Source organism: Lampetra planeri, chromosome 26, assembly GCF_965212315.1.
Source record: "Lampetra planeri chromosome 26, kcLamPlan1.2.h2, whole genome shotgun sequence".
Taxonomy (NCBI): Eukaryota; Metazoa; Chordata; class Hyperoartia; order Petromyzontiformes; family Petromyzontidae; genus Lampetra; species Lampetra planeri.
This window is the reverse complement of record NC_136132.1, coordinates 4727048-4741747: the sequence shown is the minus strand read 5'-3', so window position 1 is coordinate 4741747 and position 14700 is coordinate 4727048. Positions and strand designations below refer to the sequence as shown.

Genomic DNA, 14700 nt, shown 5'->3' with positions numbered 1-14700 from the left:
AAAGTGATCCTTTCATGAGCAGACCGTAAACCAGGGAAGGGCACCCCATTGTGTTTTCAGTTTATGAATACCGTGTCACTGTGACTATAAAAAAGGCCGCTTTGTTTTCAAGAGATGAATTGCAATTGCACAGCCTGCTGTGTACGTGACTGTGGCCACAATGGAGAGGTGCGATGTACACCAGCCGTGGCTGCAATAGTGCGCCAGGCAAGTACAACGCGTACACACAACTGTCGCCGCAACGGACAACGTATGACTTTTCGCAGGACTGTGCGGCAGCGACGCACAACGCATGGCCAACATCTCAAACGCGCCTCCGATGGACAACGGCGCGGCATCCATCAGCTGTGGCTGCACCGCACAACGCGCCGTGTACTTGCCCGTGGCTGCGTGCGGGGACTGCCGGCCGCGAGGTGGCCGTGGCTCCACTCACCAGAAGCATTTTTCTGATAGCCGTTGGCGTCCACGGATGTGTACTGCACGTAGGGACCCGGTTGATTCACGCCGAACGGCTGGCGACAGCGGCAGGAGACGGGGACGCGCAGCGTAGGGGGTGTCGGGGGGACGGCAGGGGAGGGGTAAGAGAATGGGGGTTAGAGAGGTCTCATCTCATGGGCACCTTCGAGCTCATTGCAGCCGCGTCACAGCCAAGGTCACCGATGTCAGTTTCCCGTGCTGGCAAAGCACATGAATAAGGATGCATATGTATGCACATGCGCGCGCGCACACACACACACATGCACGGACGCACGTACTTTACGGGATTTGCATTATAATACAAACACCTCAAGGGGTAGGCTTCCAGAACTTAATGCCTTACCGACGTAATGTTTGGGGTATTTTTAAGCTCCATTTTTACCCACTGAACAAGTGATTGAACATAAGCGTCAATGACGGTGGTGACTTTCAAATACCAGGTATTGAGTACAGCTACCATATGAGACTAGTAATCCAGAGTCCTTTGTAAATCCGCTTCTGGATTAAGGCCTCGCCATGCTGTGTCGGTCACGGGGGATGTCTGACCATACTTCACCACGATGGTGAAAGTGGGCAGTGGGGGAGGCTGGGGGGGGGGAGGGTGCCAGCAGCAGTTTAATAATTACTCGCCACCAATGTAAGCTGTGGCCGAGTATCGAATTGACATCTACAATTCGTAGAGCGGTTTATGATTCACAGTACACTGCACCACCACTCCAGCGCACACACACACGGTCACGGTAAAATACGTACGTAATGGCTAACAGACAACACTGTGATGGGGGCACATAAAAGTGTGCGGAGGGTCCACGCACACCTCTGCGTTTTACAAGACACTCTGTCTGCCCAGGTGGCAAAGCTAGCCGTGGGTGACGTCACCGCGGGTGGAAACGATCGCTGCGAGGGGCTAATGCCACACAGGTGGTGCACTCCATGCGGCCATTAATCCTCACTGGGGGGGGGGGGTGGGCAAGCCTAACTACTTCCGCCACTGGAAAAGCCACAGATCCAACACTGTGGTCCTTTATTTCCCGAAACAGCAACCTCTAAATTAAGGATGAAGGCAGAAATCCACGGTTTGAATTCTTATGATCGTTCGTTTGTTGCCATTTACCGAATCATTATTTTTCAATCTCACTAGGGTGAAATTTGTTAGAATTTGGTGTTAGAAGCCGTTGTTAGAACCATTTCCCGTCACCCGACACGGCCAAAACTAAACTCAGCAATTGGATAACAAGCGTCGGTGTCAAGCGTCATCAGGACAAGATCCAGGAAGTCAGAATAAAAAACCAGGAAGTCAGAATGACCAGTCAGATTTAAGCTACATTTTAACCATTACAAATTATTAAATTCAAATTTAACTATGTGGCCTAACCCAAAATTCATCGATCAATTATAATATTGGCTGCAAAATCCTAAGGTCTTTAACATCGCTGGTAATGAGCAAATAACCAATACTGCTGAACGGAATCCAGCTGGATGGTGCAGCGGTAGAGTGCACGACTCGTAATCAAATCCCAGTCGGAGGGTGACTTATCCCATCATCCCCCCGGGGTCCATAAAATGAGTACCACTTCGTGGGCAAGCCTCGACCAACCAGAGAAATGTGGAATTTTGAACACTGGGCACCCAATCACGTGATGAATGCCACCCCACACTGAAACTGAAAGGACTCTGAACTTCGACTTCTCTGCCTTTGGTCTTTCCTTCCATGTTCAAAGCCTTGCCACATTTACTTACACGTTCTTGATTTTAATCCTCACCTGGTCTGCAATTGGCGGCAACAGGTGTGCCTCCTATCTCAAGCCATTCAAACCCAAGGCAACAAAACGGCTGGGCCCAAAAAGCAAAAACGAGATCGGCGGCACGGGCTTGCTCGAGCCGCCGCTGATCGGCGCGGCACCGCACGAGATCGCCGCCACTTATCGAGCGGTCAGTGGCAGCGAAAGCGAGGCGATCTAATTACGCGCGCGGCTCACATGGTGTGGTGGTGGTGGCGTGCGCACGCTCACGCCGACGCGAGACGGCGGTGCGCCACCCCCCCCCCCCCCACTCGCTCCCAGCTCGCGGCTCCCGGCCGGCGTTCGTATGCGAGCAAGCGAGAGAGCCGATCCATTATTTAGGGATTACACGTATCCCACTATAACACACACGTGTTTGCGTGTGTGCGTTTGCATGGAGGAAGAGCGGTAGTGCGGCGGTGTAGCGGTTAGCGAGCTGCTGTGCTACGAGCCTGGCGACCCGAGTTCGATTCCTGCTCACGGCCAACACCACTGGCAGTATCTGAACCGGTCCTGGGCATCCCCTAGGTCGACTCAGCCTTAAATGAGTACCTGGTGCGGCGTGGTAACATCGCTATTCGGTAAACAAAGGCGGCCGTGCATGGTGGTGGACACCCACCCCCTCGTGTACCGTGCCGGCCTTCATAGGTGCTCCCTAACAGCACTTGCCCCAAAAGCATGTTCCAGCTATACGGGGATCTTTGTCTTTAGTTTGTAGGAAGAGCGCTTTCTCAGCTCGCCTTTTAAATTTGTTTGCAATATATACGGCTCTCCTATCCCGTGATTGTTCACGGCAGGGACCTTCTCTTCTTTCCTTATTTCCCTCTCCAAAGCCAGGGGGCTTTAAGAATTCTGTTCTCAGAGCGGAGCGCAATCGTGCTCCACTGCACCCATCCTGCAGTGCTCTCGAAACCACCATTGCACGAGCGACCACACAACCAGCAGGCACAAGAAGCGCCACCACACTCACCTGGGTGTGCGTTGGGCAGGAAGAAAAGCACAGTCCGCTGAGCACTGGAAAGGAAAATGAAAAGATGATGATTAGGGCATTAAAAAGTCACATTTATGAGAGCGGCTTTACACATGGCATTGATAATAGCAGCAGCAATTAGATTTTTTTTTAAATTCCCAGCCTTCACCAAAGTGACATCTCATAGAGATAATACCCTACGTTTTTCAAGCAAGACTTGCGAGAGCGTTTACGTTTGTATGCACGATGAACCGCTTTCACGCCGTACGTAGCCACCCGTGCTATCCGTGCGGGGGAAGGACAACAAAAGAAAACACAAAAAGCAGTTCTCAATAAAATAGCTTTCAATCTAGATTTAAAAGTGCACGGCTCCAGCGGCTTCCTAATATCGGACGGAAGAGCGTTCCAGACGGCCGCGGAAGCGCATCTGAAAGCGCGCGATGCAGTGGCGGTCTTTTGTTCGATGGTTAGCCAAAAGTCGCCGCGAGCCAATGCAGCCCGACGAGCATCACGAACAAAGAAATGATACAGACGGCGCAACGGCGGCAAAGCAAGCGAACAACAAATGGACGCGCCGTTTGCGTCCCTTGAACTAACGATGCCCTGTTGTTCTGGGATAAGCTGACCACGTTCAGGCGACAGTGTGAAGCGTTGCGTAACACCCGCTCCACCCTTTCTACAGATCCAAAAGCTCGCCTCTCTCCGACACAAATCTAACCTGACCGTGTACCTTGGAGGGATCGCACCCCTTCGGCAAAGGACTTTAGCTCGAACGTTCTCAAAAGCACGGCGTAAAATAACACAATAATCTACTACGCATGCAACGCCAAGGGTCTGTTAAGCGCACAGAGTTTGTCAGTCTGAGCCTGGCGATTGGTAATACGAATAAATCAACTATTTTACGTTGGTTATTGGCGTCCGAGTTATTTTGAGTTCTGCAGGAATATGCAGTGACAGTTGTACACTGGAGAAGGCTTTGCCCTGTGGTCAATCCACTGCTGGATGAGGGTCTCCCCATGCCTGTGCGCAGGTCACAGGGAGGGTGGTTTGACCTTAACCACGCTTGACCACGCTGGTCAGTCGTGCAGCTTGGTGAAGGTGTGAATGTGAAAGCAAAGAAGTAGAGTACAACAAAGGATGTTTCTGGACTGCCGACGACGACTGGTCACCCCCACCCCCTCAACACCGTTCATCAGGAACCCAAAGAGGTATAATATATATATAAGCATCATATACTATAAAAAATCATAGCTCTATAATAGACCGGCGCTATCCAGACGAACCCGCTCGGGTGTGACAGTAATGACACTCCCCGAGTGACCAATCTTGGATCAAGATTACTTTAAGGTGACACCACAGGCCACCAAAAATTGATGACGCGTATAATCACGTTCTACTGAAGGTTGGACTGGGTCTTAAATGAAACAAGGCCTTCAGGAATTTGTCACGAAGAGCTTTGGTGAAGGATCAAGATGACCATCACCACCACCGCCGTCGACCACGACGAATCGACCGCTGGGTTAAAGCCTCTCCAAGTCACCACCGATCCCTCGTGGTCCCGTGATGTCGCAAGCCCACCTCGTTGCTTGCGCGTGAGCTTAACTCATCGCTCCACTCCCCCCGTGGAGGCCATACTGTCTGGTGTGTTCCCTCGCTTCCGGCTGCCATTCCATCAAAAGCCTCCATCCAACGGCCGTCATCCTTTCTTGAGGTCTACCCACACAAGCCCGCTTGCTTTTGCCCAACAGTCCACATGATGTCCCCCGATTTCGCTTTTGTATTTTAATCCGCGTGTTCCTATTTTACGTCTCTCAATTTAACTCCCAGCATGCACCTCTCCACGCATCTTTGCTTACTGGTCAGCGTTTATTCCATGGCTTTGTCAAGAGTCCAAGTTCCTACAATGCAAGTAGGTACATTTATAAATGCGCAACTCTTATAATCGAGGTTGCAATGATTGAAAACAATCATCTGGCAATATATTTTAGTGAATGAATAATGAACAGACAGGAGGTGGTCTATCTCTCCAGGACTAAAAAAATCAATATTTTTAAAATCCTTTGGTCTAAAGCCATTCTGAACATATACTTTACAGCAGTAGCAACATTCACCTCAATAGGACAATGCTAAACTAGCTCTGACCTTCCAGGTCTCCTCGGCAGTCAGGACTCTAAGGGCCTTTGTTTTTCATTAAACAAAAGCTATTCAGTAGCCCAATGCTCATGGAAAGAGCACTACATTTTAGCTATTGGGCTCGTCACCACAGAACGTGAACATTGTAAAATATCAGCACAAAACAGCCCTGGTTTTGTACAAATATTTCCCCTGCTGTGTAGGGGAAATAATTGCGGTTGTGCCGTGCAGCCTCTGAGGAATGTCAGTTCACACGGTACAACATAAAGCTGCGTCGAAGAGCTAATTATTCCCCTCGTGACCTCTAAGTGCCTTGCAGGTGCAGCACAAAGTGATGCTCAGGTGGCAGTGGGAGAGAAGCGTGGGTGACATCGAGGCAGGCAGGCACGTGACTCAGCAGTCTCACGGCGAGCCGAGTGCACGTTGGCCGACCGCGGCGAGAGAAGCGACGCGGGGATAACACGTCGGAAATATTCCACTCTGCCCCGTCTCTTATCGATTCTTGCGAATGTTGAAAATGGTTTAAAAAAAAGAAAAACTGAAAAGCGACAAAAAATTTCTGAAAGGAAAAAAAAAATCCTTTGTGCCATTTTTATTCAGTCTTGATGTTGGCCTTTTGATAGGAATCATTTTTTTGACAGCGGTATTTTCTTTCTGCAGCAAAGCAGGATAATTCATAATCTCTAAGCATTTTCGCTTGCTTTGTAAAACAAGGGAAGCCAACATGTGTCTGCGGATCAAAGTGTTATCCTACACTTGAGCTAATTTAATCGTGACAGATTTAATTTGCACACACACGTGTGTGTGTACATTCACAAGCATGCACAAGCAACTGTGCATTTGAACACCTAGCATAAATATCCTCAACGAATGTTTTTTTTACACAACAATTTTTTTTAAACTTCTGACCATCAAATTCGCGAATTTACCATAATGCTGCAACAAAATACGTGCCTCAATATTCGAGATGGATGTAAAGTTAAAAAAAATCAGTCTTGTTCAATGTAATATGTCCCCATGAAACACGTGTCCTAACTCACTCACAACTCAGCCCGTGCCTTACTCCCTACTCGAACCGCAACACACACACAGAGAGAATAAAAAACCTGAAAATGTCACCCGAAAAAAAATAGCATCTAACAAGAGGCCAGATCGAGAATTCACAATACGGTTCTTGAATCAGATATTTCCAATGAAAGCCATACAAAGAGTGATCAAACCATTAAAGCCTTTTAATTTCATATTCTCTCTGTTCCTCTCCCGCTAGAGTCTAAGTAATTAAAAACGTACGCAACTCCTTGGCACTAGGTTTGATAAATTATTCATCGGCCATGCTCAGCGCCTCCTTAATAGTTGCACTCATTCTTTTAATGTTGTTTGGAGTATAGAGAGCATTGTTTAAATGTTGTTCTATATATATAAAAAAAACGCGGACACTTCTGATGCAAGATCACAAGGAGTGCGGGGGTGGATGTAAGGTGAGGGCAGAAGAAAATGGGCGGGGAAGACTGGGAGCAGTCACTCAGAGGTGCCGGAATATTCTCATTTGATCGGACAGCCGAACTCAGAGATGCAGGCCACCTTAGACACTGCAGAATTCAGGGAGGTGGAGAAACACATAAACGGGGCGTTCCATAAAGGCGCAAAGGTTCAAAGGTGGAGCACTGCAACAGCGCGACCACGTCACTGCTAGTAGAATGGCTTCTAGATGTGCGAGTACCCACACTTTACAACCACACCACACGCGACCCGGCGATACCGCTGGGTAGACCGAGGTGGGGTGATTTAAGAAACTTTCCCATTGATTTCAAATTCGGCCCTGGGAGGATCGAACCGGCGAACCCCTTGATTGCAAGTCCAGGGTGCGAACTGTTACACCACGGACATTTTCCAACAGAGGTATCATCGATTTAAAGCTTTCGTGACTGCAGGGATTCATCTTCTTGGTTCTTTCAGTAAAGTCACATAGAATGGAAATAATAAAATAATAAAAATAAAGCATAATTAAATAATTATTTTGCAATGCTTTCTTTTTATTCTTGTATTATTTAAAACAAAGCATAATAAAATAATTATTTTATTGGGTTTTTTATTATTATTTTATTATTTCCATTCTATGTGACTTTACCGAAAGAACCAAGAAGAAGAGGTATCATCATCATGGGACCTCCTTTGCCAGTGCCAAAATATGAGACTAGGTTTTCCACTTTTGTCTGGCAACAAAACAGGTGTTAAGATGTTAAGACACCAAAACTGAAACCTTTTACAAGGAATCATGTCTGCGTTAACCACAATACTTGTGGTGAGAATGCAAACAAAAAACGTACTCTGATAATATCTGCATTGTCTTTGAAACTGATTAGTCCACACCAGAGACAGCTTTCTTTTGAGCCTAGTCTCAAAAGGTTTCAGTTTGCTGTTTTAACATCTTAACACCTGTTTTGTTGCCAGAAAAAAGGGGAAAACCTATTCTCAAAGGTATCATCAGTTAATAAATATATACGCGTGATTAGACAGCAGTTTGAGCTATGTCAGTAAGACCACGTGCACATGATAGAATGAAAATGTTATCGTGAGTCTCAATCCTCTCGGCGGCGTTGGCGACACACATTATTTTGAAATTTGAGAGTCCCAGGTGTTTTGCCAACATCTTGGCTGTGCTCGTTGTAAATGCTTCTGTTTAAACTTGGCAGGGCTGTCATGAAACTCAGGGATGCTGTCTTGGGTCAACAGGCATAAGAGTAATAATCAGAGGTGGGACAAAGTCATTGTTATGCAAGTCCAAGTCGAGTCGCAAGTCATCAAATTCATGACTCGAGTCTGACTCGAGTCCAAGTCACATGACTCGAGTCCACATCTCATAGGTGGGACAAAGTCATTGTTATGCAAGTCCAAGTCGAGTCGCAAGTCATCAAATTCATGACTCGAGTCTGACTCGAGTCCAAGTCACATGACTCGAGTCCACACCTCTGGTAATAATATTACTAAAACTGTGCTGTTGAAGGTTCCCCAAGATTTTCAGTAACACAAATAAACTGCAGGTATATGAGGAATGTGTTGCCAACATTTTAACCGTGCAGTTCAATCCGATGGCGAATTAGAACTCGTTACTTAACAGGTCAGAAACATGGACAATGACGCCGAGGACGGAGTGATGTTCAAAAGTGAGCCAAGTCGAATGGACAGATTCAGGCTTGGGATTACACTCAGAGACAGAAAATATTAAGACTTACGTATGACTGTTTGGGTAAATACGCTTGGGCAGGATTATGTTAATACTCAGTTTTTTTCGGTAATGTCACGTAGGTAAAACAATCAATAAAATAAAATAAATGAAAACAACTAAATTAAATCACGACGTTTCGGAGGCAGCACAAGCTTCCTTCATCAGGTGTAAAAAAGATAGAGCAAAATAACTGTAGCTGTGCCTTTTTACACCTGATGAGGGAGGCTTGTGTTGCCTCCGAAACGTCGTGATTTAATGTAGTTGTTTTCATTTATTTTATTTTATTAATTGTTTTACCTACGTGACTTTACCGAAAAAACAAAAGAGTATGAATCCTTGCAGTCATGAAAGCTTCAAATCTAGAAGAAGGATTATGTTAAGTTTTCCATTTGTGAACATGACTTTTGTTTTTTTTTACGCCGCAGATGACAAGACTTTAATTATAATCTCGTTGAACAGCAAAGGTAATTTACATGAAGTGATGTTGTAAACAAACATGCCACTAATTTGAAGCTCAATCTAGATTTGAAGTTTTCGTGACTGCAGGGATCCATACTCTTTGGTGAAGTGATTGTTTGTGGTTGAGCAGTTGTTTCTTGCTGTGGTTGTCCCACCTGATGACGGACGCTTGTGTTGCGCCCGAAACGTCGTGATGTAATTTTATTTTATACCTACGTGACTTTACCGAAAGAACCAAAGAGTATGGATTTGAAGCTCATCAAGAAATGAGTCCTGCATAAAATATCCATGTGACGATTGACCTTTGGACAACTCTCCTTGGTGGCATAGTCTGCTATTTTCCTTTACGGTAATCTCATCCTTTCATAACCTCCACATGAAGGTTGCAATTTGCAAATGCGATGTCGTTTGGTGCCGTGGTGTTAATAATGACGCTATAACAATGTTGTTGAATAGCAAAGGGCAATTACTGCATTGCGGTTGCAAACTTGGGAGCCCATTGTGAAATGAGGAAACTGCACATCAAGTCAATTGCCACAGAAGTTATCCCAAGGGCGCTGAAATGTCACATTTCTACCATTTATTCTCGGCGCTTTATGGACAAGGACACTTTTTACTTCGGTCTCTTGACAAAAAGATTAACCAGTGCGTAAAATACCAGACAGACGACCTAACGAAAAACACGGCGGTACAACGGAAGAAGTGACAAATGTAAAGGCGTAGCACTGCCATTGCTTGCTCATGGTGGCCAAAAACGGGCCTCTACTAAAAGGGGCATGTAGGGAGCCTCTCTGGAGGGTATTTGGCCTACTCTTGTATCCTGTAATGGTGAGTCACCCTGGAAGAGGTGGCAGCAATCACACTTTACTCCATGACACGTCACCTGCCGATCAACTGACCGTGGTGTAACCCATTTGTTACTGCTGGGTGCACAGAGGTGAAGGATGATGAGGGTTTAGTAAAACTGACCCAGTGACCTCTGGATTGTGCTAACCATTACACAATGGCGGCATCATTCTGTTATATACCCGATTGAACATATTAGCAAAGGAAGAGCGGTCTCATCCAATGATAACAATAATTGCCAACAGCGACAATGGATTTACGGCATGAGTGTTTATAACGCTCTGCTCTGTTTGAGTGTAATTGATTTCTTCGTATCAAAAGTCACACAAGGTATTCAGGTTTTGCGGTCAATATTCTTGGTATAATCTGATTACGACCCCCACCGTGGGGCGTAATTATCGCGTTATTTCTGTTAAACCCTTAGTTTATCATTCTCACCGATTTAAGTGCCACCACATATTGAAATGTACATTTTAACACGTAGTATGCTTTTGCGACCAATGTGATCCATAATACAAGTTTTTTTTTTGGGTTAGATCGCGTAGATATAAATGTGTCGTTAAACCCGCCACCGTCCGACACAGTCAACTAGTAAGGTTTGTCACGTGAACATCACTATGCTCCACAGCTTCCTCGAATGTAAAAATAAAAAAACGCATTTTCATGATGTAGTATGAAGTTTGGAAAAAAATATAATTTCACGTTTCACAGAAACTATTAAAAAATTGTAGAGGTTGCATAATAGAGCATGGTATTATTTGTCTCATGTGCTGGTAAATGTGACGGTAAGGTTGCCGATGGACTTCTGACTGACACAAGAACATTCCAGGGGCAATGATTTTTTTTTTAATTCCTTACTCAATATTCGATATTTTGCTTCGCGTTTTTTTAATTGGCTATTGATGCATTCAGAACACCTAGGGCATCACCGTTCACCAAAACACCGGTAGATTGATTTCACCCAGTAAGAATCACGTACGGTTTAACTTGTATGATAAATGTAGACACAACCGTACAGCTTATGAACAAACCACTCAAAATTAGCCCTATCTCATCAGATCTCGAAGACCTTGTAGGGATGTCACGTTCGAGGCAGCAAGGCCTAGAGAGGAAATTGCGACAAAATCGATTGTGGTGCTGTACTTCTGCACGCTAACAGCTTATGCTCTCCGCCTTCACTAATCCACGCTGACCAACACGGCGATTTGTATACATGTTGAACTTCTTATGCACCATACGTAGCCAACCTCCCTAATGGCAGGTGAGGGGCAAAGACAATACAAATTAAACACAAAAAGCAGCTCTAAAGAAATGAGTTTTCAATCTGGATTTAGAAGTGCATAGCTCCAGTGGCGTTCCAGACGGCCGCAGAAGCGCATCTGAAAGCGCGCGATGCGGTGACCACATCTTTGTTCAATCTGCTTGGTTCTTTCGGTAAAGTCACGTAGAATGGAAATAATAAAATCATAAAAATAAAACATAATACAATAATTCTCACGACGTTTCGGCCACAACGCAAGCAGCCGTCCTCAGGTGAAGAACAGGTCTGTCGGGAAGACATGATCCATAATATTATTATAATGTGATGTTTTATTTTTATTATTTTATTATTTCCATTCTACGTGACTTTACCGAAAGAACCAAGAAGATGAATCCCTGCAGTCACGAAAGCTTTAAATCGAAAATTAAAAATCTTTGTTCAATGTTAAGCCAAAAGTCGCTGCGAGGATGACCGGAGTTCGCGTGATGGTTTGTGCACCTTGACGACATCAGCGAGGTTTTGTGGTTAATTTGTGGCAAGCCCTTTGTGTGTGATGAGTGCGACCTTACAATGTATTCGTTCAACAACCAGAAGTCAATGCAGCTCACCGAGCACTGGACGGACATGGTCGGACGTGGTTGCTTCTACGCTTAAATAACCCACACGTCCTGCACAGCGTGGGGAGGCCCCTCATCCAGCAGTGGAATGACACAGGTCTCTACGTGTACATAACCATATACGTGTACACTCGAAGGGAGATAACTTGGGAATGCAGCTAGGGGTATACAAATGAAGCGAACCGGCTAGGCAGCCCATTATTGGGTTCTATAATTTATTATGGGCTTCAACTGCACAGAGATATGTGCGCAATGAACGCGAGCGCGCATACACAAGGGCACGCGCGCACACACGCACGCATTGCGCGAATACTCGCGTACAGCCACATGCTCACTTATTAGCGCACATGCACGGCATGCAAAATTATGCGTGACATTTGTAAAAAAGTAAGATTCTCAGCACTGTATTTAGTTGATAATCTTGCGCCTGCAATCTATCTATACAAATATGAGCAGAATTCCATTTTGTCCCCATGTACAAAAATAAATAAGTTTGGGTCCAACAGCCAATTGGTTTTCCAAAGCAATATTATCAAGTAACTCTATTGATCTTGAATACCGATATGCTGATGGTCTGAAACATATTTTTGTTTGTATGTGCAGCTATAGAACGGAATTGTGCTTATATTTGCATTTTACCCACAGTCCTCCACGGTAACGCATGATGAGTTTGTCGCATGGAACCAGGCATGGGAAGTGGCACTGCTTGATTGCGTGGTTGGTATTTAGTGCTACGGGTGTTTGTTTAAATTTTAGTGAGAGTTGCCTTTGTTTAATTCATTATATATATAATTATCACTGTTTACATGTGCACGGTGAACATTTGACAAATGCAGCCATTAGTGGAACTTAGCTCACCCAAATCAGCCATCTGGCAGGCCCAATGTTCAACCGTAAAAAAAGTGACATTTACAAGAGAATGTTTTGACACATAATTGACTAATTAGTGATACAATGTGTGTAATTGCCTGCATTTAAATACTGGAAGGTATATTGCTTGGCAGTCTAATAAACTAATCTGTTATTATTATTGGGGCGCAACATTTTAAATGTGGACAGGTTGGCGTGAAATTGGAATTTAACTCAAACACACCGCACCTCACGTTTTGCAAGGTACATGCCCCTTGCACGTTAATTGCAAACATTAGTATTCATCAGCAGCACTGCTTGCACAGCGCCCACTCGGCAAAAGAAGAAACTTGGATACATCAGCAACATTACTTTGAGATATATATATATATTTTTTTAAGTGCAAAATACCACCAAACTTGTAAGTTCCTCTATGAGACCTCCTTTACCAGTGGCAAAATATAGTAGTAGGTTTTTACCCTTTAAACTGATACAAAACTCACCCCTTTATACAAGGCATCATGTTTGCAATAACCGCAACACAAGCAGTCAAATTTCAAACAAAAAGAAACAACTCTGAAAATGGTAATGATATGCACTGTCCTTGAAGTTGATTGGTCCACACCCGAGACAGCTTTCCTTAGAGCCTAGTCTCCATTGGAGTTGGACCAGATGACGTCAAAAGGGTAAAAACCTACTACTATATTTTGCCACTGGTAAAGGAGGTCTCATAGTGTAAATGCTTACCCCGAGCTCTCAATACTCTTATAGTGCGCTGTTTTTGAGTTGTACGCCTTTTGGTGTCATCTGGTCCAACACCAATGGAGACTAGGCTCTAAGGAAAGCTGTCTCGGGTGTGGACCAATCAACTCCAAAGACAGTGCATATCATTACCATTATCAGAGTTGTTTCTTTTTGTTTGCATTTTGACTGCTTGTGTTGCGGTTATTGCAAACATGATGCCTTGTATAAAGGTGTCAGTTTTGTACCAGTTTAAAGGGTAAAAACCTACTACTTGTAAGTTCCTGCTATTTGTACGAGTTTGATGGTTAAAATCCTACGCCTGCCTTGGAATTTTGAGGGCACACTATCAACAAAGGTCCATACGCAAAGCTGGATGTGAAAGATGTGTAAGCAAGAGTAGAGTCGACAATTATTGCGGAAGAGCACACAATTCTAAACCCTACATGTAACCACTGATTTACTTTGCCTCAAAGCAGAATAATTTTCCCAAACAGTTTCTCCATTTAAATGATCACCTGTGTACACAAAGCCGGGTTCTCAAAGCCAGGTCACAAAGCCCACAAATAATGTGCTCCAACCTCGGCTAAACTGCTGCCTGGCAGTGACTGGCATGATTCTGATAGCTGTGCGAATGAATGTTTAATCGGAAAATCATTACAGGGGCCTGCACCCCGTGTCCGCGGCGCAAGGCTGGGTTGCACCGCGCATCTCCCGGCTGCTGCCGAGGTAGGCCAGTCTTTGTAACCGGGGCTTAATTTGGCCGTGACAGACACACAATTGCCTACTCCAGCGAGCGAGTGCCAAGGGATCATTACCGTCAGTGAGCAAGCGGTGAAGAGGAGGGCTCAATCAAGCAGCCCTCGGCGCGCAAGCCAAGCGGACTGTGCGCGCTCTGAGCATCCATGCGCAGGCATGAGTCCACGAGCAGCAGCCTGCAGCCGGAACCTTTATTGGTCTCGTCGGCACCGTTATATTGTTTTCTTTCTCCGTCATAAACGCGAAGCGGCAGTGTTGCGCAGTGGTCAGCGCGCACCGTGTGTCCTCTGATCTTTGCGACCCGAGTCATATTCCCTGCCACGGGCAAAGGAAACCCCATTTTTTTCTGTTTCTAGGAATGATGTGGACATGATCCGGACGCAAGGTCTTCTGGCAACAAATCCGTCTTCCTTTCCATAATCCTCGGTGTAATGCAGAAAGCATTACAATGTAGATACAAACAAATTATATTGTTATAATGCTGCTTTAGCAGCGAAAGCCTCGCTGAGTGTCACCAATTGTTTTAAAGACCTGACAAGTTTTTTCAGTAGGGGGCGATGTTGCTAAGCGTAATCCCAATT

The 14700-nt window shown here is 45.2% G+C and overlaps 1 protein-coding gene across 1 annotated transcript in view; it reads right to left on the bottom strand.

The window, feature by feature from the left end:
* The window catches only part of ITFG1 (integrin alpha FG-GAP repeat containing 1), a 183172-nt gene that overhangs the window by 51387 nt on the left and 117085 nt on the right, over nt 1–14700 (bottom strand). Inside the window, exons 13-14 of the mRNA XM_078606544.1 lie at nt 3229–3272; nt 434–512 (exon numbers count right to left, since the gene is read on the bottom strand). Of these exons, the coding sequence (XP_078462670.1) occupies nt 434–512; nt 3229–3272 (123 nt within the window). The remainder of the gene's footprint in view (nt 1–433; nt 513–3228; nt 3273–14700) is intronic.